The sequence below is a fragment of the Tursiops truncatus genome, chromosome 2 (assembly GCF_011762595.2).
Source record: "Tursiops truncatus isolate mTurTru1 chromosome 2, mTurTru1.mat.Y, whole genome shotgun sequence".
NCBI lineage: Eukaryota > Metazoa > Chordata > Mammalia > Artiodactyla > Delphinidae > Tursiops > Tursiops truncatus.
This window is the reverse complement of record NC_047035.1, coordinates 101058309-101080197: the sequence shown is the minus strand read 5'-3', so window position 1 is coordinate 101080197 and position 21889 is coordinate 101058309. Positions and strand designations below refer to the sequence as shown.

General features: G+C 47.9%; 1 protein-coding gene across 1 annotated transcript in view; it reads right to left on the bottom strand.

Moving 5' to 3' along the window:
- The window catches only part of LIPC (lipase C, hepatic type), a 173769-nt gene that overhangs the window by 14349 nt on the left and 137531 nt on the right, over positions 1–21889 (bottom strand). The window contains exons 4-8 of the mRNA XM_073801084.1: positions 14409–14596; positions 10600–10782; positions 9922–10039; positions 7438–7671; positions 4864–5109 (exon numbers count right to left, since the gene is read on the bottom strand). Coding sequence (XP_073657185.1) covers positions 4864–5109; positions 7438–7671; positions 9922–10039; positions 10600–10782; positions 14409–14596 — 969 coding nt within the window. The remainder of the gene's footprint in view (positions 1–4863; positions 5110–7437; positions 7672–9921; positions 10040–10599; positions 10783–14408; positions 14597–21889) is intronic.

Genomic DNA, 21889 nt, shown 5'->3' with positions numbered 1-21889 from the left:
TGGTATGTAAAAGTGCCTGGCTTCTAGAAGGTGTCGACCATCCTATATGCAGGACTGACCAGCAGAGTGGGCAGAGTGAGTCCACCCCCAGGTGCCAGGGTTAGTGGTTCTCCCTCATGCTGGTCCCTACACAGTCACTTCGTGGCTGAAGAAACTGAGGCCCCCATCGGTTTTGCCCCAGGGTCAAGGTCATATAGGTGGTTGGCAGCAAAGCCAAATTCTGGACACTCCTTATCCCACTCCCAAACCTCTTCTCTCTCTACTATACCCATTGCTTCTCTGGAATTCTCCCTGGAAATCAGTGAAAACCTTCCAAAGAAGTAGCTGAGAAAAGCCAAAGACAAACAGACTCCCCAAGTCACAGTCTGGCTGGTTATCTCACCGACCAGAAGAGTGCTCTCATCAGCTGGAGCGAGTTCCCACCGGCTGGATGGGGCCCAGAGTGCAGGGAGAGAGTGCAGGCAGCGGCGATGGGGAAGAGAGGAGAGACTCAGACAGAGGAGCCCAAGAGGAGGGATGACTCAGGAGTGAGCTGCCACTGAACTGGCCTCCGTCCTACACTTAGGAGGCCATGGAATCGGGGAGACCTGGGGTCAAGCACTACGTTTGCTCCTCACTAACTGTGTGACTTTGGGAAGGGGATTTAGCCTCTCTGCATCTCGATTTATTTATTTGGAAAAATAGGCATAATCAATCCACCCCCCACCCCTTCCATCTTTGTCTCTCTCTCTGTCTGTAGGTTGTTGTGAGGTTTAAATGATACATGAGATAATTGTTGCAACACATCCAAGGTGGTGTCTGGACCGAGTAAGGCCCCCTGAGCGCTGCTTCCTTCTCTTCCACACAGTTACCTCCTCTAACTGCTATGAGGATTAAATTAGATAAGATGCTTGCTAAGCAGGACTTCATATAGGTTTGTTTCCCACCCCCTTCTCTTAAAAAAAAAAAAAAGGTCTCCCAAACTAGCAAAAGTTCTTTCTGAGAGAGAGAGAATGGAAGTAGGCGATAAATGGCCTCATTTCACTCAGCGGCTGTTTCCCAGTTCTCTTCTGCTACCGCTGTCCTCTTCAGCGTTTACCCGAGTGCTGGCGTACGGTTGTAGAAAACAGATCCTTTGATGGTTTTGTCAAAATATCTTGGGAGCCAGAGGAATGAGGGCCAAGTTAGTCATCCTTTGTGCAACTACAGTCGGGAGGGGATGTTTATCTTGCCCAGCCAGACCCTGCACTAAAATATATAGTACAATTAGATGTCCTTGAAAAATACGGATTACGGGTTCTCTGTAACCAGGGCTGGGCAAGTCTGTTCCTTTACGAATCTATAAGTATTCATCAAATGCTGGAGTTGGCCACTGAAATAGACTCTGGGGGCCCCAGTCACAGATGATCGTGGCCATGATGGGTGAAGAAGGGTGCAGTTATGGTGGCCTAGATTAAAGACTTGATGCCAGCGCCATCAGTAGAACTTTCTGGAAGGAAATGGTCTATTTCTGAACTCTCTGATATGGCAGCCACATATTGGAGCGTTTGACATGTGGCTAGTATGACGGGCGATTCAAATTTGTGATTTTATTTTAAGTAATTTAAACAGCCACATAAGGTGAGCAGCGACCACATAGGTCGCTGTAGCATTATACAGCCCGCAGCGTCCCATGAGTAGCCGCTTTCACACAGGTGGGGGTCTCATCTGGGCATGATTTCCAGCTGTACCCAGGGTGGCTTGATGTGACCGCAGGGATGTGACTCCCCACCAGTGAGTCAAATTAGGCTGAGCAGATTAGGACTTTGCTCACTGGAAGGGCTGAGGTGGATCTGGGGAGAATCTGGAGGGCCCAGAGAAGAGGAGGGTGCAGTGCAGGCTGCAGCTCTTCACTGGAATCTCTCTGGGGCTGGAGGTTTGGGTTCGGACCAGTTTCAGGCAGTCTTGTCTCATAGTCCCACCTCCATATCACTGGCCCCAGAGATCTTATCTTCATTGGATATCCCTGGAGCAAGAGGAGATGCTGGTGATAAAGAGACCCAAGTGGTGGTGTTAGGGGAACTACGGACCGAAACTGCCCACCCTGGCCAGACCCTAGAGTAACCATTTGCATGAGTTATCTTACAACGTGAGGCCCTCGTAAGGAACGTGGAGCTAACAAGCCACCACCACCTGAAAGAATTTAGGAAAGGTCAGAAGGAGAGAGGAGACACCAGTCCATGTGTCCTACCAACCTCCCGGAATCCTTCTCGCTGGAATCCATCTTGGCTGAGCAATGCGTGCGCCGCCAGGAAAGACCCTGAGTCCGAATGATTGGCCAGAGACAACCCGGAAACTAACCCCGTCACCATACAAACCCAAGGCTGCGAGCCCCGTGGCAGGGCAGTTCTCCTGGGTTCCCTTACGCTGCTGCTCTCCGCCCGGGCGCCCCTTCCCAATAAAGTCTCTTGCTTTGTCAGCACGTTATGTCTCCTCGGACAGTTCATTTCCGAGGGTTAGGCAAGAGCCCACTCTTGGGCTCTGGAAGGGATCCCCCTTCCTGCAACGTTGTCTCCAAGGGACTCATCATCTGTCTTCCTGGGACAGCATTTAGCATGTGGGAGGGGGTTGGTCTCCCCTGGGCCCCCTGAGGGAGGGCCTCTGCCTACCCTGGCTCTATTTATGCTTGAAGAAGAAATGATGGCCTGTAGTGATGCCCTCATGTGATTTCTTGATCCTCCTTCATGGGAAAGGGGTCCCTGTGAGTTCACACCAGCACCGTGTGGTGATTGGGCATCTGGGGTCCTGGGCAAAGGGAAGAACTCAGCCTGGCTTGTGCCTACTGCTCTTCCCTCTTCCTTCTCTTGACGCTCTCGCCTCCCTCCCCCATCTCCACGCCCCCCCAGGAGATGACCTCGGGCAGGACCCAGTCCCTCACTTCAGATGCACAGCCCTGCCCTGGAAGGTGAAAAATGACGCGCTTTCTTTCCAGCTGACCGCAAGGAGAAAGCAAGATCCTCCCTCACCTCTCCTCCTTCCCTCACCCCCATAGACAGACCATGGGCAGGTTACCAAGGTAAAAATCACTAGACTAGTTGTTTGGAGGCCTGGGTCTAAATGCTGGCTCTGCCCCCAAGAATTCCTCTTGTGTCCCCGGGCAAATGATTCTCCTGCATCTGGGCCTCTGTTTTCCCATCTGTGAAATGGTGGAGTTGAACAGTTTTTTGAAACGCTAACATTCCAGGATTAAAGTAGATCTGGTAAAATGTGATGATCTGAGAGGCTTAATCAGTCCAGGCAGCTTTGCCATTTAAAAGAGGAGCTGGTTAACCCAAATGAGTATCTAATTGGCAGCCCGCGGCGGGGGAGCTCCCTGAAGCAGGAGGCCTTCCAAATCCCCTCACCTGCTCTGGGTGCCACGGGTTCCGCCGCCACCCCTCAAGGACAGACAGCTGAGGGGCCCCTCTGCCCCTCAGGGAAGAAAGATCCTGCCCTCGCTCCAAGTGCTCTCAGAAGCTATCAGACGCTCCATCTGATTTCTGTCATTCCTGGAACTCAGGGAAGGGAAATCTGGCTGGAGAGCAAAAGTTCAGATAAACAGAAGAATCCTGTGCCTAAAAAATAAGTCGCCTCGGAGCTTGAACTTGGGAGTGTGGTAATGAACGGAACACCTGGGAGTGTTCAGCCTGGGAGTCAGAGGGACGTGGGTTCCAGGCCTCCTTCCAGGCTAACCCTGCCAACCTCGCCTGGCTGTTGTGGGCACCACGAGGAGTCGATGGATACATGTAATGTTTTTGTGTAAAACGCGGTGCAAAGGCAAAGTGCTACTGACAGCGTGTTCACCTTCTGCATACAAACATCTGCACGGTAACAAGCAAACCGCACCAGGCTCCTCCCGGTGACGTGAGCATGTGCTGTGAACAGTGAGATGCTAAATCATTCCAGAGCTGTTTTAAGGATTAGGCAGAAATGTTAAAGGCAACAGATGTTGGCTTGTTCCCTCCAGGAGGATTTAGGCTTTAGTGGAGTATTTCTCTGCTGGCTTCAGCCCAAATCATGACCACAGCCCTTTCTCTGACCTCCTGTTCAACCCAGCAAGAAGAAGGGGCTCAATTTCTCCCCTGAGGTTGAGAAGCGGAACTTCTAGGGAGGGCCTCAATAGGACAATGATCTCTTGTAAGACGAGCTGACTCGAACGTCAGGGGAAATGAGGAAGCATGCATGTAGTGTGGAGCCCAGGTTTTTCCTGGAAGCCATAAGCAGAGATGAAAGCACTGGGTTCCAGTCTGAGTTTGGAGAAGTCTCCAGGGCCCTGTACAATGAGACCTGGGTGGTCAAGGTAATTGCTCAAGGCCTTCTGGATCTAATATTCTAGGGGACCGTGATATTGGATGAAGTACAGCCAACCCGAGGATTGTTCCAGAAAGTATCAAGCTTTCTCCTCCAGCACTTGGCAGTGAGGAAGCCACATTCTTGGGTAAAGAGAGAGGCTGTGTCATCATCACGGTCTGGAATCTGTGCAGGGTCAAAACCACTAAAATAACAGAGCCTGAAGTAGTTCCAGCAAAACACTTCAGGGAACTTCTGAACCTTCAGACAAGTGGCTTCATCCTGCCCTTCTGTAGGCTCTCCTGCACGCACCTTTTTTTTTTTTTTAAATTTTTTTAAACATCTTTATTGGGGTATAATTGCTTTACAATGGTGTGTTAGTTTCTGCTTTATAACAAAGTGAATCAGTTATACATATACATATGTTCCCATATCTCTTCCCTCTTGCGTCTCCCTCCCTCCCACCCTCCCTATCCCACCCCTCCAGGCGGTCACAAAGCACCGAGCCGATATCCCTGTGCCGTGCGGCTGCTTCCCACTAGCTATGTACCTTACGTTTGTTAGTGATGCACTCACCTTTGAACGGGGATTGGGCTCGAGTCACCAGGAAGAGGCTCTTGCTCTTCTTGCTTTGCGGCTCCTGGCGGGCATAGTAGCCCAGCGTGTTGCAGCGGCCCTTTTTGCAGCTCAGGCACAGGCCCTGGCTGAAGCTGTCCATGTCCCTGCACGGGTAGGCCGTGCTCTGCATGTCAGCGTGCAGCAAGGAGTCGATGAAGAGATGCACCGACCGCTCGTGGGCACATTTGATGGTCTGGGTGATGGCTGGAAAACGGGGCAAGAAGCACATTATCATCCCTTTGTCTGAAGGATCACCTTGTTTCTCAGTGCAGAGTACCGGCACATTAGGAAGGAGGAAGAAAGTGCTCAGGTCAACCCGCTGACTACAGTGGATGTGATAACTGACTGAACACTACACAAGGGGTAGACCCCCTGCAGTCACTTAGTGTGGAGGCATAGTCTCAGGCTCCAGGGGGCTGCTGTGGGCACACTGTATGTTACGGTAGGTGTTTTAATAGGGGCCCCAAGTCACTAAGAAAATATTGAATTATTTAAGCAAGTGGGGTACTGTAATTCCTTTTGGAAATATTTTAATCTCAAATGGTTAAAAATGCACAACTGCTGATGCTTTAAGGGTGAGTTAGCAGAACAGGCTTGTGCGGAATGCCTCTTTTCTTAATAAAGCTGGGTAAACCAGTGCCCAGGCAATCTTGGGACTTGGCTCATGGTCTGGTGAGAGCTGAGGCCTCCCCCACCATGTCTGCCTTCTGTCTCAAAGCAGCCACTGCGTGCCCTAAGATAACTGGCCTGTACAACCAGCATGGGGATTGGCTTCAAGAAGGACATATCCCAGTGACCAGGTCTGAACGGGCCTAACCCAAAACAAGTTTAGGAGGTTTATGTACCAAGGATTTTGACCTTTTTTTTGGGGGGGGGGTTGTTTTTGGGTCTCCAAATCTTAACAATCTTTAGTAAAGTTTTCTCTAGGAATGTTGAGGAACCACCACGAGATGTGCTAAGAACCTCATGTGAAGGTGGAGCACAGGTAACTTTGCCAAATCTGTTTGCCCAGGATTAGTCATCTCAGTTCTTGGTCACTAGGGGCTATATTTGTTGAGCACCCACTGTTCGGCAGGTACCACACTGAGTGCCTCCCCAGATCTTCAGTACAGCTCCTTGAGGCAGCTGTTACGAGTGAGAAAACTGAGTTTCAAAGACATTCACTCACTCACTCTAGCTCACCTAGCCAGGAGGTGGTGAGGATGGTAAAGCAGTTACCAACTGACCAAGTTAACATGTTCACCCCAGAATGGGATCACTTGCAAACAGAAGGGTGAAGAAAACTGAGAAAAACCATACCAAGCGTGGGCGAGGTAAATGAATGTCCTTGGTTCCATCATTCTGACGTGTAGCACAAAAGAGAAAACGGCCGTAATTGGTCAGAGATGCATTTACCAGGCAACTAGCGAATAAACACCATCCTAGGGGTCTGTGTGGAGCTTAGGGAGGGTGTAAATCTGGGAAGAGGGCTGGATGGTCACCAGGAACTGCTGGCGACTAGAGGGCGATGACTGGAGAGAGATGATGTAAGGAATGATAAGGGGAAGTTCCGAGAAGGTTCTCTTAGGCGTGGGCGGGTGGAAAGCTGGGAGTCCAGCCAAAATGAGATAGTATCCAGTGTGAAGGTCATTCTGATACAGGAGATGTGAAGGTGGTGATGTAATCACGAGATAGCATGTGCTCAGCTCAGTTTCAGATGATTGGGGCAAGATGGTGGTATGTGGGGGTCGGGGGGTCTCCAGTTGGCTTAGAGTGAGTTGGCATGTCTTAATCAGGATATTATTTTACAATAATGAGAACCTTGGAATGCCTAGGAAGCGTATGGTTTTGGCTCACATCTTTGTTCTTTAATCCGGGGCCCGTTACCCATGCGCGTGTTAATGTTTTGGTTTTAGGGTTTGAGAGAGAAGGGGGATCGCAACCCAGATATTGCCATATTCAGTTTCCGCCCTGAGACAAAGGAAGTCACAAGGACCTATTTAGAGCTGAACATCTAATTGGAAGAATCTCCATAATGAATGTCCTGTAGGGTCAGCTGATTAAACCTCACGGGGGTTGGAAGAGTTATTCCCATTCTTGGGAGACCAAGGATCAAGAAACCATGATCTATTAAGTGGATCATCATAGGGCCCAGAATAGAGGAAGCCCCCTGAGTGAGGAAGCTTCCGGGGAAAGAGGAAGAACCACAGGCATCAGGGCTCCACTTTCAGAAAGGCTAATACCCCGGGAGAGACTTCGCCGGGTACACTGAGTGGACGTGAGAAGCGGGGACTCCCAGTGGTGCCCCTCCGCTCACCCTCAGCACCTGAGCTCCACGGACCGCTGCCTGTGAAGAGGAAGGGCTTGGGGGGAGCGGCAGCCCTGACCTACTCCCACAAGCCCTCTCTCTGGGCGGACTTGGTGACCATTCACCCTGGGCCCCACCCTTGCCAAACTCTTCTCAGAATCTTGCAGATTAGACACCACTGGATCCAGAGGCCCCATCAGTTGTGGGGAATGTAAACCAGCGTAGGCTAGTGTCTTCTTTCTCACCGTTTAAGCCGTGCTTGGCAATATGTTTGTAGAGCTCTAGGAAGTGGCATCCAGGCTGGTAGGAGCCCCCATTGGGGTAGAAGTCATAGTGGGCTATGGGCTGTTTGATGCCCACACTCAGGCCCATGTGTTCCTGGGTAAAGGTGTGAATGGCGTCCACGAAATTGGCATCATCTGGTGAAAGCCGGTCACTGGGGGAAGCTCTTTTAAACAAAAGGCCCGCAGCATCCAGCCCTAACAGGAAAGCAAGGGGAAGGGTTAGGTGAGAGCAACAGGAGAGGAGAAGAAATGCTCTTTTTACCTTTTTCATGTTATTACACATTCATGAGCTAGCAGGAAGAAGAAAATCCTAGGGCATCATCTTTCTCTCGAAAATCTTGCCATAACTTTTTCGCAGTAAAACTGTAGTAATTCATGGCACTAAAAATCGGACACGGGCTGGTTATTATTTATGGGGAGAAGAGGTTTGCAGGAACTAGCCAGTGGTAGAAATAAGGTTATAAGGGAATGCTTGATTTAGTTAAGCCAATCAATTTTAAGTACCTCTCAAGCTACTTTCAAGAGCAACTGTTTGCATATAAAAAAACCCACTGTGCTTATTGTAAGTAGTTCTAACCTATCCATCAAAGAAAGAATTTATTTGCCTGCAGGTTGTCAATAATTTCCCTAAACAAGCTGGCTTTTCCCCTACACTAATGTCATTTCATTGGAATGTTCAGAACCGCCTTGGGACATTACTGTTCTCTGGGAAAAATGTTGTGAGCAAATAGGACTGCTCACAGCTCTGCTCCTTAAGTGACAGAGATGTTTGCATGAGACAAGTGGCAGCTCCTGGCTGATGGTAGCTGGGAAGTATTTATGCACTCAAGATTTTTTTCTCTTTCTTCCTTTACCTTCTCTGGAGGACCCTTTGTTGTCCCATGTCAGTCCTGGCTTCCATCACTGTTGGGGGTGAAGGAATTGACAGGGCACCATGACAGTCCCTGCTCTCTAGCCCTCACCCGTGATTTATATTCCTTTCTTCGTCAGGCTGACTATGAGATGACAACAGAGTAATCAGCGGTCCTGTTGCTTCTGATATGTGTGGGCCTGGGTAATAATGCCTGACTGGCCCGTGACACCAGCCGGCGTGGAGAGGGTCCTGGGCCCAGTGCCGCCTCTCTGCAGTTCTGACTTAGCCTTCTAGGCCTGGTTTGTCTGTCTGTGAAGGACCTCACTGGACTTCTGTGGAAGGTTCTTGTGTGGGAGGTCTGCTCACCCCCAGGCTACTGAGTGTTAAATCATGGAGGGCGCCAAATACTGATCCATGGATCAGGCCTCCCCGTCACCAGCAAGATGAAAAAAAAAACAAAAAACAGAAAATGAGTTCTCATCATGACAGATTTGCTTCGTTTAAATGTCTGCCATTATCCCTATCTTTTTTTGGTGTTAAAATAAATCTCTTCTTTTATGAAGGAATGGTAGTAGTAGATAGGAGTTGCCAAAAATGTTCTTTCTTGATAAAATAAAAGATCACAGCAATGTTATTCATCTTACATTTTGTTTGAATTGTTCTCGCTTGTGAATTATTGTTTTAGCCTGATGGGTCTTGAAGGATGAGTAGGAGTTTGGTAGGGAGGCTAGGGCTTGGTTTTCCAGGCAAAGAGAAAAGTGACTGCAAAGGCCCAGAAGCACAAAAGGCCACGGCACGTATGTAGAGTGGAGAAAAATCTAGTGTCACAGAAGCCTAGAACTATAAGAAGGGAACAGTGGGAGGAGAAGCTGGAGAGCTCTGGGGACACTACACTGAGAAGGGCCTTGTCTGGGCCTCCTTAGTTTTACCCTGTAGGAATCAGTGGGCCTCAGGGACTTGGCTGATGAGACGTGTTCTTCTGACTGACTCTGGGGCAGCAGCGGGGGATGAGGTTTGTGTCAGGGCAGCCTGGTAGGAAAGGACTTCTTGTGTGTCTTCAGCTCTTCCTGGGTATCTAGGGGCATTTCCTAGGTGGCATAGAGCTTGGGGTGAGGTTTTTGGTGCAGAGATCCCTCCCTCAATCCAAATGGGCCCCAGAGTAGGACCCACGTGTTTCACAAAAGTGAACACTGAGGTACAAACATGGCTGTTACAGCAAATTTAGGGCTGTCATTCTTTAACTCACGTTGGGCTTTTAAAACTATAGCTTGAAAATAAACTCTTTTTTGCTACAAAAGTGTACACAAAATCTACTTTTTAGGACCTGTTTGGCAGGACTGTGAGAGACCTTTGTTTGAGGAAAGGCAATAGGAAGTGAGGCTGTGATTTTCTCTAAATTCTCTTGGAACGGCAGTCTATGACAGCGGTCATGTTTGAAATAAATAGTGCTATAAGTCCTCCTGTGAACTCTAATACAGCTTGAAGGAAGCTGGGGGTGGGTTAATTTATGAGACCGTTGGAAAAGCAGGTCCTTGCTCCACGCCCCCGTGCAGTTGTGAAGATTATAGCTGTTAGTTATCAGGTGTGGTTACCTGTAATTCTCCCAATCTTGTGCTTTCTGCTCATGTAACTGCCAGCGAATCCTGAGACGTGTGCACCCAGGCTGTACCCAATTAGATGAACATTGCTTGGAGAAAAGTGAACAGATTCCTGGAAGACAGCGGTGAGACCGTTTCAGGAGGGGAGAGAGCTGCCTGGATAAAAGCCTTTGTGGGTGCAGCCTGTTCTAGGCTCTCTCTGTTCTTTGTGCCTGGTCACAAGTAAGGTGCTTAACTCCTCCTCAGGACCCCAGCTGGTTTCTCACCTTGCTGACTCTGTCCTGTTTCCTTTCAGGCTCAGCTACCTGGGGCCCTGCCTGGGGATGCTGCCTCCTGTCTGCCCACCTTTACCTGGATGTTAATGCCTTGCGGGAGTGATCTCATTCATGTGTGTGGCAGTTTGATAGCTTATAGGGTGTGTTTAGATCCCTTAGCACATCCAAAGAGGTGAGCATAAAAGGAACAGTGGATGGAGTAGTGGGGGCAGATGATTCTATAAAATAGGGCTTTAAGGGAGGCATTTGAGAGACCGCTGGGGGTCCAGTCTCTGTCCCATGCCTTCCCATTCCTGTGAGCTTAGCAGAAGTAGTTCTCCCGTCTGGGTTGCTCTAGGAGACCAGTCTTAGAGGAGGGGAGAGGACGGGAGAGAAGGGAGGTCAGGGCAGGTCTCACCTCCAGCCACTGGAGAAGGGCCGCGATCTCCTGGCCGACGAGGCGGGTGTTGCGGACAGCGATGGAGTAGTGGGTGTGGGCCAGGGTGACCCATTCTGCCAGCCCCACGTTGACTGGTCGGGCCACCTGAGACTTCAGCGCGGCCACCATCTGCCAGATCCAGTTTTCCAGCGAGGCTTCCATCTGAGGGTGGAACCACAGGGTCATCAGCTTCCCCGGGAGGGAGGCGGGAGTGCTGTGCTAGCTCCCTCTCTCTACCTGCTCACCTCTTTCCTTCTCCAACTCTGGGCTCACGCTGGCTCCTTCTCTCCAGGAGGAAGGGCTTAACCTGGGGCTTCTCAGCTTCAGCACCATTGACACTTGGGGCCAGATACCTCTTTGCTGTGGGAGCTGTCCTGTGCACGGTAGGATGTTTACCACATCCTTGCCTCCATCCAAGAGAGGCCAGCAGCACCCCTCTCCTCCCCCTCCCCAAGCCGTGAAGACCAAAAATGTCTCTGGACTTTCCAAATGTCCCGTGGGGGGCTACCCCCAGCCCTCCCTGTGCTGCCGCACCTCTGGGTCACACCCACTGTGTTCTGCTTGCCTTAGAGGGGGTAGGACTGTGAGCTGGAACATAGTAGGAACTCAGTAACAACTGGGTTGATTCATTATGGAGAACTGTTCTGTGTATGTTCCTTGTTTGAGAGCCAGTTTGCAGGGCACTCCTGAAGGGTTCACAGAGCAAATACGTTTGTGCTGTGTCTGGAAGGATAAATAGGAGTTCTCACGGAAGAATCCAGGTGGGCCGGTGAGTGTGGCGGCGGTGGGTGAGGGTATCTAGGGCACGCCAGGCGGAGGAAGAGCATGTGCAGAGGTGCAGAACCACAGAAGGGCAGTGCGGCCTGTCTGGGGAGAGCAGGAAAGTTGGGTGTAATTGAAGACGAGAACGCAGAGGTGAAGCTGGACAGCAGTACTGATGGTTTGGCTTGTGAGTCTGGGGTAAGATGCATTCATTTAATAAATGTCTTTCTACCCAGTACCTTCTATGTGGATGTAACACCTTGCGTTCAAATCCAGACTCTCCTAGTTACTAGCTGAGTGGCCTTGGGCAAGTTACTTAACTTTTCAGTGGCCCAGTTTCCTTGTCTGGAAAATGGGGATAATAATAGTGTCCTCCTTCCAGGATTGCTGTGAAGATGAGACAAGTTAATAGATGTAAAGCATTTAGCACCTGGAACATGGTGAGGACTCAGTAAATGTTCGTTATTGCAGCTGCTGCTGTTGTCATTATTATTATTATTACCAGCAATAGTAGATATATTCCAGTCTGCACAAGATTTTGAAAACAAAGAACTCATTCTAGTAAAAGGGTCCCGGTAAGAGGACCCTGCTATCTTCATGTCTGTAAACAAGATATGAAGCCAGCCATTACTTCAGCTAACAAATATTTTTGGAGCACCTAATATATAATGGATCCTGTGCGGCGGGAGATGAGGGAAGGGATAATCTAGGCAGAAGTCACAGCCTGAGCCAGGAGGAGAGAAGTCATTTGGAAGGAGCTACAAGCAGAGGTAAGGGGGAGGCAGGGAGAGTGACAGTGGAGGCAGGGAGAGCCGGCCCTGCTGTTTGTAAGGCTCTCAGCTCGAGTCCCTACCTCAAGTCAGGTATCAAGTCCACAGCTCTCTCCTCCCCAGAGCTCTGCTCTGGATGCATTCCCTCCTTCCCAATTTCTTTTCTCTTTTTCTCTTGTAAGGGAAGGTCCCTTTGGCTAAAGCAGCCGAAGAGGTGGAATGTTCTTTCCTTACAATGGCTTTCTAATAATCCATCCTTACCCCCTCCGCTCCCACAGGAGAGCTTCCCATGTCTGATCTTTGTTTTTGGCCATGCCGTTCAGCTTGTGGGATATTAGTTCCCTGACCAGGGCTTGAACCTGGGCTACCACAGTGAAAGCGCCAAATCCTAACCACTGGACCGCCAGAGAACTCCCTCCATGTCTGATCTTTAGTTTCCTTTAAGATAGGTTTCATCTCAGGGTTCTACCCTCTGTCTCCAATTCCATGCTTTTTTTTTTTTTAAGAAACAGGGATGGAGCTCCTAGCTTAGCTAGAGAGAGCTGCAGTGAGGAGATTGCAGTGTGAGGCCTGCTGTGTGATGGGGACCCTGCCAAACCCGTCCTTGACAAAGGCTTGAGGTAATGGAGTCTTTGACAGTGTGGGCTTTGGAGCATGAGGGTTCTAGTTTTGGAGTTCTGTCTACTGAGGGCTGTGTGACTGTGGTAGCTGCTTGACCTCTCTGAGCTGCAGTTTCCTCATCTGAGAGATGAGACTAACTCAAGTGGCCGTGTAGGGAGGCAGGAGGATTAAATGAGCTGATGTCTAATGTAAATGGCTTAGCTCCTATAGGGCCTCATCTGTGTTAGGTCTCTTCTCTAGGGGCAGGAAAGCCCCCACCACCTTCACTGCCAACCCTGTGCTGTGGTGGAACACCCCCCGCCCTTCCCTAGGGTGGGGCTCCTTTAAATCCTAGGAGGAAGCGGCTGGCAGGGTACAAGAGCCTCTGTGCTTTTCTGGGATGGCAAACCCACCTTGTGGCTACACCCACATGGCGTCATGTGGTTCCCACTACCCCATGAGGCCCGGCATGGGGTCTGTTTTGTTCATGTGGAGGGTATGAGTGAATACATGTTGAGAGAGTGGTGGTGGGCCGATGGGCTCATTTTGCTCTCTAAGCTAGGATAGACGGGGGTTGCAGAGTATTTTTCAATTAGATGGTAGGGAAAGGGTTTCAAGTCATGAAATAGACCCCAGATCTCTGGAGGTTTCACAGTGTGAACCAAGCTTCAAATTGTGGGTGGCCTAGAAACCAGTAAGGCAGAATTTCTTCTTGGAAACTTTTGTTTGACTTCAATCACTGCCCACAATATTCTTTTCCCCCTTCTTCCACAGTAATAGCATTTTAGCATCACTAAAAAGCTACACTTTCTCTAAGAGGCTACCTTTCCCTCTAGGTATGGGCAAATGGATGTAATTGGAAGCATTTCACAGGTGCTTCTGGGAAGCTAACCTAAGAAAACACATTTATATACCCAAAGCCATTGAATTGTACACTTTAAATGGATGAATTTTATGGTATAATGCGAATTATACCTCAATATAGTTGTTTTTTAAAATCCCTGCTTTTTTACTTTTTTGTGTTTACATTTTACTACCTTGTGCTACCTGGGATGCAGATGTGATAGCTAGTGCTCTAGCTGCCATCTTGGACCATACTCTAAGGATAGCAGAATAGTGAGCAGGGAATGAGCTGGGTCCTTGAGGACTTCAGTGACCAAAGCTGTTTATTCAGTTTTGGATTACATATACTGGACTGTTGTATGAAATGGAAAAAAACTTCTGTTTTATTTGAACTACTGCCAGTTTGGATTTCTGTTATTTGCAGCTGAATTTAACCCTTACAAATATAATATTTTATTGGGAGACTATGTCTTCTGGCTTCCTACCTCCTCTTGGGAAACATGCAGATTCACCTTCATGAACTGCAATCTCTTATGGGCCCTTATGTGCTGTGTGACCTTTTTGAGCCACATTTTATTATCTGAAATGTGGAGATAATTATACTTTCTCTGCCCTGCTTACTCATGAAATTGAGATAATCAATAAGATAATGTGTGGGGAAGCACTTGGAAAATTAGAATGTACTTTAAAAGTATTATTCATGAGGTTGTTATCACCAGCTCCGTATCTTTTTATTACAATTGAACACACTAGGGAGGGAGAGAAAAGAAAATGTAAAAGTAGAGAGAAAAAAGGCATGTCAGCGTTTCCTACCAGCCACCCGTGGACTATCATCACCAGAGGCAGAGAGGAGTTGAAGCCGCACTGCTGTAACGTGTCTGAGTGATTGAGCCGAATCTGACAGCCCTTATTGGTTTCTTCTTTAAAGAGCAGAAATCTGGTTCTTGTCTCCTGTGATGTTTCCTTTGTTTCAGCAGCTCGAGATCTCCTTCCAAATGACTCTGGAAGATAAAATTGGAGACAGTATTTAACCTGGCACCTGTCCCACCTCTGCCAGCTCTGGGACAACCCAAAAGTTTCTAAGAGCACTAGGCAGCGGGGTTACTGCAAGGTGCTGGAGGTAGGCACGGGCTGTGGCTTTGGGGAAGCCCAAAGAGCATTTTATTTCCAGCAGAATGGGAGATGATGGAGGGTGACCTAGGAGGACCCCACACAGAGGTGGAGAGGACCAGATCCTCCATCCTGCCATCCCAGTGACTACAGGATCAGCCAGTCAGACACTGGAGTAACTCCAGGACAGTGGGAATATGGGAGAGGCGATTGGGACTGAGGTTCAGAGAGGATAAGTATTTCGCCCAAAATCATTATGCCAATAAGTGGTAGGATTTGGACCCTGTCTCTCTGACTCCGATTCCCTACATCCCTATGCTAGGGAGACAGCACATAGAGCATCTTAGTTTGATGACATTACGCATTCTCTCCCGTGGCTCAACCTGTTCTCACACGTAGCCTTGCATTGACCAGGTAGGACTGGGGCGGGGAGGGTCACAGAGGGAGTGGTGGATTCTGCTTGATGGGGAGTGGCATTCAGGGAGGACTTTCCAGGGAAAGTGATGCTCATGCTGGCCCTGAGGGATGAATGAGGGCTTGTGTGTATGTGTAAGTGGGTGGAAGGAGTAGGGCTTTCCAAGCTGAGGGAACAGCTGAGTAAGGGCTCAGAGGCATGGGACCTTGTGGGTGGAAGGAAGACGAAGGCTGAGAAGCCAGAGTGTGGGGGGGGGCGGTCCCTGGATGCTGAGGAGTCTGGACTTTATGCTCTAGATGATAAGATGCTGCTAAAGTGTTTTCAGCAGAAAAGGATAAATGAATATCCACCTGGAATCTTTAGACTGTGTGAGGGTGGGGTAGGGAGAAAAAGATTGCTTTTATGATTACACCTTCTGTTGTTTTCCTGAAAGGCTATCTAGCTGCTCTTCGTGGGGAGCCTCACCCTGACTCTGAGACGCTTTGTGGAGGATGGGCAGTCACCCAACTCTTTGAGGCAGCACAACGGCTGTCAAGACCATGATGTCAGTCAGAAGAGATAAAGCTGGGTGGAGCCTGAGGGAGGCGCCATGTTCCCCAGGTGTGGCATCCCAAGATGGGTGACATCTTTTCTGCTAAGATTAGGAATCAGACCAAGAGCTGGGGGAGGATGCTCTCACAGCCCCTTCCAGCCGAGGGTGGGCTCCCCTGCGGCTGAGGGGCAGACACAAGGCCATACCAGCATTTGTGATCAGTGAACTCAATTCAGCCCAGTTACTAAGAGCTCTGATCATTCTTTCTGAGCATAAAGTCATTCAGGCTTCTCAGACAATAAGTCTTGGGCTTTTGGTTTCAGGGGACAGCAGGACAGAGAGATGATGAAACTACAACGTGCAAGGGGAGGTATTAATGAAACCAATTTTCCTATCCAAAGGTTATTAATTTGAAAGGTTATTAATTCCCAGCAGAGGGCAATGATTTTTCACTATGATGACAGAATGAAATGCATCATATTTTATTAAAAGGAGATGAGAATGAGAATCTGAGTAACTTCTCTGAGATAAAGAAGAAAATTTCTGTCGCCCAGTTTGACTTTCCCAAGCTTAGAGACTATCTGAGCTTGTCCTCATTCCTGAAAGCATAATCTCAGATTGTGCTCCCCAGCTCATTGCATGCACTGCCCCACTGGTCTCTAAGTCAGAAACCTGGGTGTCATCATATACTGTTTCAGCAGCCATCCAATCAGTCCAAAGCTTCAGGTTTCCAAATATCCCTAGAATCCAGTGCCCTAGCTCAGGTGCACACTGTTTCTTGCTTGGTTTATTGCCACAGCTTCCTAACTGGTCTCTCTCTGTTTAATCTCACCACCCTCCCTCACACTGCTGCTCAAAGAATCTTTCTAGAACAGAAATGACTATTATACCTGTTAGTATCTTTAAGCTTCTTGGTATTGCAGCCAAGTCCATCACCTGAATGATGATCCCTCATCCCTCAAATCATCCCCTCTCTACGCTCTCCTGCTACCCCAGACTGCCACTAGTTCCCCCCATTGCCATTTCACATCCCTGCATCTTTGCACTCTCGCTTCCCTCTCTGCTGCTCCCCTCTGGTCCATTTGTTAAAATGGAACTCAGACATCACCCCCTCCAGGAAGCTGTCTCTTCTAGCCAGAGGTAATTACTTCCTCTTGCTGCCAGCACCGTATTGGTCCCCTGATCCTAAGATAATTTATTTGTTTGGATGCGTGGTGTTTCCTCCACCAGGCTGTGAACTCACGGAGGACAGAGCTGAGGATGCTTAATAAGTGATTAGTGCGCGAGGTGGTATTCTGTGGGGTCCAGGTCTCAGATCAAAGGCTGTCATTCAATCTGTCAGCCCTATATGAACTGGAGCTCAAGGTAACTAATTTTCTTTTATTCAGTGACTGAATAGCTATATCTTCCTTCATTTCAGGATAGCTGACTTGAATGCTAAAAACCCTACATGAAAATAAAATGGGGATAGATATAATACCCATCTTGTGAAGTCATTACAAGGATTAAATAAGATGATATTTGTAAAGAGCACGGAACAATGCCTGGCATATTATTAGACCCACATAAATGTGTGTTGTTAACATAAGTACAGATTGGAGCATCCAGCATCTTGCATTTTTGGTCTGTGAAATTCTTTCTTTCTGTGAAAATTTATCCCAGTTACCCTGGACTTAGCTGGGAGAATCAGCTCTGGCCCCAGTACCCGGGGCCTCAGATCTGTTCAGGAGAGTCCTAGGGAAAAAAGAGTTGTCAGATGGAATGGCTCACAAACACCTGGACAGACCTGAGTTCTCCCTTTTCTTCCTCGGAGCTTGGCTTTCTTTTAGCATGTGTGTGAGTGAGGAGGTTGTGTATAAATTAAGTCATTCATTTACTTCCTCAACAAATACTTATTAAGCATATATTATTATATTATGCCCTGAGCCCTGACTAGGTACCAGTTGGAGGCCAATAGGGCCTGACATCTGTGTATCAGGAGTCCCCAGTCCAGTGGGAAAGAAAGCATGAGGTTGCTGTGAATACTGCTGTGGAGTGACGTCCTGAGTAGGGGCTTTAGGGAAGATGCCAAGAGAAGATAAGGCATCAGTTGAGTCTGGAAGGATGAAAGATTCTTTAAGTGCTCACATCTAGGAGAAATTTTTGAAGAAAGTGGGGCTCTGGTGCCTAAAAATATAAGATTTAGTGGAGGACCTGAGCACTGAAGGGCTGCTGTGGGGAAGAGGGCCTAGGATTCTCTTGCGCAACTCCAGGAGATAGAAACAGAGTCAAAAAGTGGGCATGGGGGCTTCCCTGGTGGCGCAGGGAAGTGGTTGGGGGTCCGCCTGCCGATGCAGGGGATGCGGGTTCATGCCTCGGTCCGGGAGGATCCCACATGCCGCGGAGCAGCTGGGCCCGTGAGCCATGGCTGCCGAGCCTGCGTGTCCAGAGCCTGTGCTCCGCAGTGGGAGAGGCCATAGCAGTGAGAGGCCCGTGGACCACAAAAAAAAAAAAAAAAAAAAAGTGGGTACGACATGGAAGGAGAATTTTGACTTTAAGTGGTTCTTGAAAATTCATAGTTGAAGAAATTGGGACAAAGAGAAAATAAAGGTGGCAAAACAACAAAGACAGAAATGTTAATAGATTAGCAACCTAAACTAAACTGCACACTCTGTGATCATATAAGGTTGCAGACGATGGGCCACAGATTTTGTTTTGAGCTTCCTATTGGCCAAATCAAAGAGGGAAACAGGAGCAGTTATAGAATTCATGCTGTCCAGCTGCTCATACTTTCCTGGTCCTGAGGCCTGAGATGGTTTTCCCGTGGGTTATTGTAAAAAGAGGCCATTGCATGAGGCAGGGGCCACTGTCTTGAATACTATTCCTATGAAATATACCGTAGCAGGTTTCATGTGGTTGACTCTGAGAGTGCAGTGCAGTCCTCAATGGAAGCAGCACCCAGAGCACCAAACAGCGTTTAAGTCACAGTGAGTCTCTGTAAGACTCTTCGTTGTAATCCAGCAGCAGTCCCATGACTGAAGGAGGCAAGCACTACTTCAGGTCACATTTTGGGTGGAAGGAGTAGTCCCCAAGTGTCTGAGCCTCCATGGGAGCAGAGTTTGATTGACCCCTTCACAGAACACACAGAATACTGGAGCATCCTCAGGTAAACCACAGCTTTAAGGATGCACTACTGTGACTCACACCCTAAAGTATACCCAAATCTCTTTCCTAGGCTTTAGCCCTGCCCGTAACAGGCTCTTGACAGGGCTTCTCTACCTGGGGATGCTTTTGACACTGCAAACCCAGTGAGGCCAAAGTGAATTTATTTTCTTTCTTCCCAACCTTCTTCTTCCTTTCTTTCTACATTTCCTATTGTGGTTTGTGACACCATCATTTGTCCATGCTTGCTCAAGCTAGAAAGCTTAAGAGCTGTCCTGGAATACCCTCTCTGTCTCCTTGGTAACCCACTAGGGTCACCAAATTCTGAGGACACAGTCTCAGGGTTATCTTCTCTGCCCCCTGCCACTGACTTAGTCTGAGAACTCACAGTTGTTTTTGTATTAGTTGTGATATGGTAATAGACTCTTAACTTTTTTATTTTGTCTCTATGTAGAATTAATACATGTTCATTGTAGATATACAATCTGAAAAATGCTGAAATGAATAAAGAATCTCACTACTCAGAAAAACACACAAGTAATATTTGGAGTATTTCCTTCCAATCTATTCTTATGGAGATATTTGTTTCATAGATGTTTGTTTGGGGTGTCTATAATTGAGATCATATTATGTGAATGGTTTTATATCCCTCTTTACCTGTAATGATAATTTTCTTACAGCATTAGAAATTCTTTAAAAACATGGTTTTGAAAAGTGGAATAGGGCTTCCCTGGTGGTGAAAAGGTTGAGAATCCGCCTGCCAATGCAGGGGACACGGGTTCGAGCCCTGGTCCAGGAAGATCCCACATTGCCATGGAGCAACTAAGCCCGTGTGCCACAACTACTGAGCCTGCGTGCCACAACTACTGAAGCCCGCGTGCCTAGAGCCGGTGCTCTGCAACAAGAGAAGCCACTGCAATGAGAAACCCATGCACCGCAACGAAGAGTAGCCCCCGCTCACCACAACTAGAGAAAAGCCTGCAGCAACGAAGACCCAATGCAGCCAAAAATAAATAATAAATAAATGTATTAAAAAAAAAGTGACATAGTTTGTTTCATTATTGTTGGACATTTAGGTTGTTTCCTGTTTTCTTTTTTTTTCCTATTACTAGCAATGCTCTGATGACCATCTTTATAAATAAATCTTTGTCTGAATCTATGAGTGTTTTTTAGTAAAGATTCCCCAAAGTAGAATCATTTGCTTCTTAGGGGTGATCTTATTTATATCTCTTTATATAGGCATATATATCCAAATTGATATTCAGCACTTTTAAAGCTAATATTTATTGAGTGCTTTCTCTGTGCCAGGCACTTTTCTAGCAGTCTTATTTGTATGAACTTATTTAAACCTCACAACTCGTGAGTAAGCGGTTAGTAAATCCAGTGATTGCATTATGAGTGAGGAAATGTGTCCTAATTGTATCGGATAGGAGCTTTTCCTTCTTCAGGCATGTCTTCTGAAATTGTCATTTTTTTCTCATGTCTTTAGAAGAGCTAAAGACACACCAATGATAAGAATCTGGAGATAAGGCTGTGATTTTGCGAGGGAGAATATCAACTAAGGTAGGCAGTCGAAGCCTTCAGAGGGAGTCAGCCCCTATAACCTGGAAAGCAAGTTGATGGGCTGGAGAAGCTTGGGGTTGCCCTCTGCATGACAGCAACTTCCTGGGACAGCAAAACTTCCTCAGAATTAGAAGGAAAAGCTGGGTGCAACCATTACATTTCTAATATTAGATTCCTTGCAGCAAGTGATTTCTCTATTCCTAAGTCAGCCACCAGGTTTGAGGGTTCCTAAAATTTCATACAAGAATAAATTATTTCATTTTCTTTTGGGTAAGGACATCATTAGGTGGATGACTGCAGGCGACTGAGCTGGCTTAGGGGAGAACCAGGGATTCTGCAGTAAAAGGCCCCGATAGGAGTCAGGACCTGTCTTCTGCCTGTGATGCCTGGGCTGGGTGCTTTTGCTCAGTTCCATGTTTGTCAAGCACCACCCGTGTTACTAGCTTGTGCTGAGGACACAAGTGCATGACAGGAGCCACAGGTATTAATATGCCTCCTGCCACAGAGCTGTTTGTGAAATTTTTTCACATTCTTATTTTTTTCTTTAAAGATTTATTATTTATTATTATTATTTTTAAAATTTATTTTTGGCTGCGTCGGGTCTTAGTTGCAGCACGCGGGATCTGCGTTGAGGCACGCAGAATCTTTCGTTGCTGCATGACGGCTTCTCTCTAGGTGTGGCGTGCAGGTTCTCTCTTCTCTAGTTGTGGCGTGTGGGTTCCAGAGCACGTGGGCTCTAGTTGAAGTGCTCGAGCTCAGTAGTTGTGGCACGTGGGCTTAACTTCCCCACAGCATGTGGGATCTTAGTTCCCTGACCAGGGATTGAACCCGCATCCCCTGCATCGCAAGGCGGATTCTTTGCCACTGGACCACCAGGGAAGTCCCACATTCTTACTTAAGTTGCTAACTCCGTGTGTGTGTGTGTGTGTGTGTGTGTGTGTGTGTGTGTGTGTGTGTGATTTCACTTTGTTAACACACTGAAAATATTCCCAGACCCAGGACTAGTGGGAGGGGTCCTCTGGAAGACCATAACTTCATGATTACCCTGAACATCCTCTGGGCCATGTCCTCTGCTTAGGATGGAGCAAACCTATGAGATAAATGTAGCCAGAGCTCTGTCCCTGGCTGCCGTGGTCAGGCCTATGATGTGTACGTGGCCAACACGGACTTCAGAATTTCTAGAACTACAGCAGGATGGAAAAACTTGAATAAGAATTTAGTCCCTACTGGGTCCTCACAGATTTAGCTCTTAGCTGTTGTTGATTTGGGGTGATAAGCAGATTCTACCAAAGGCCAGGTGAGCAGTGCTTCTCCCACTCCTGCCATCTTGAATTTTGCCCTGACCTGAACATCCCACCCTCTCATTTACTTATTATCTTAAAAATATTTCTATGCCTGGATTTCTCAATTTGGACAATATAGTTACTAATCTTTGTGACACCCCAGCATCACTGCACTGTAATATTGAACCCAAATGACCCAAGGCATAAATTGCTCCTATGAGGTGATTTATATGGCTGTAGTAATTTTTCA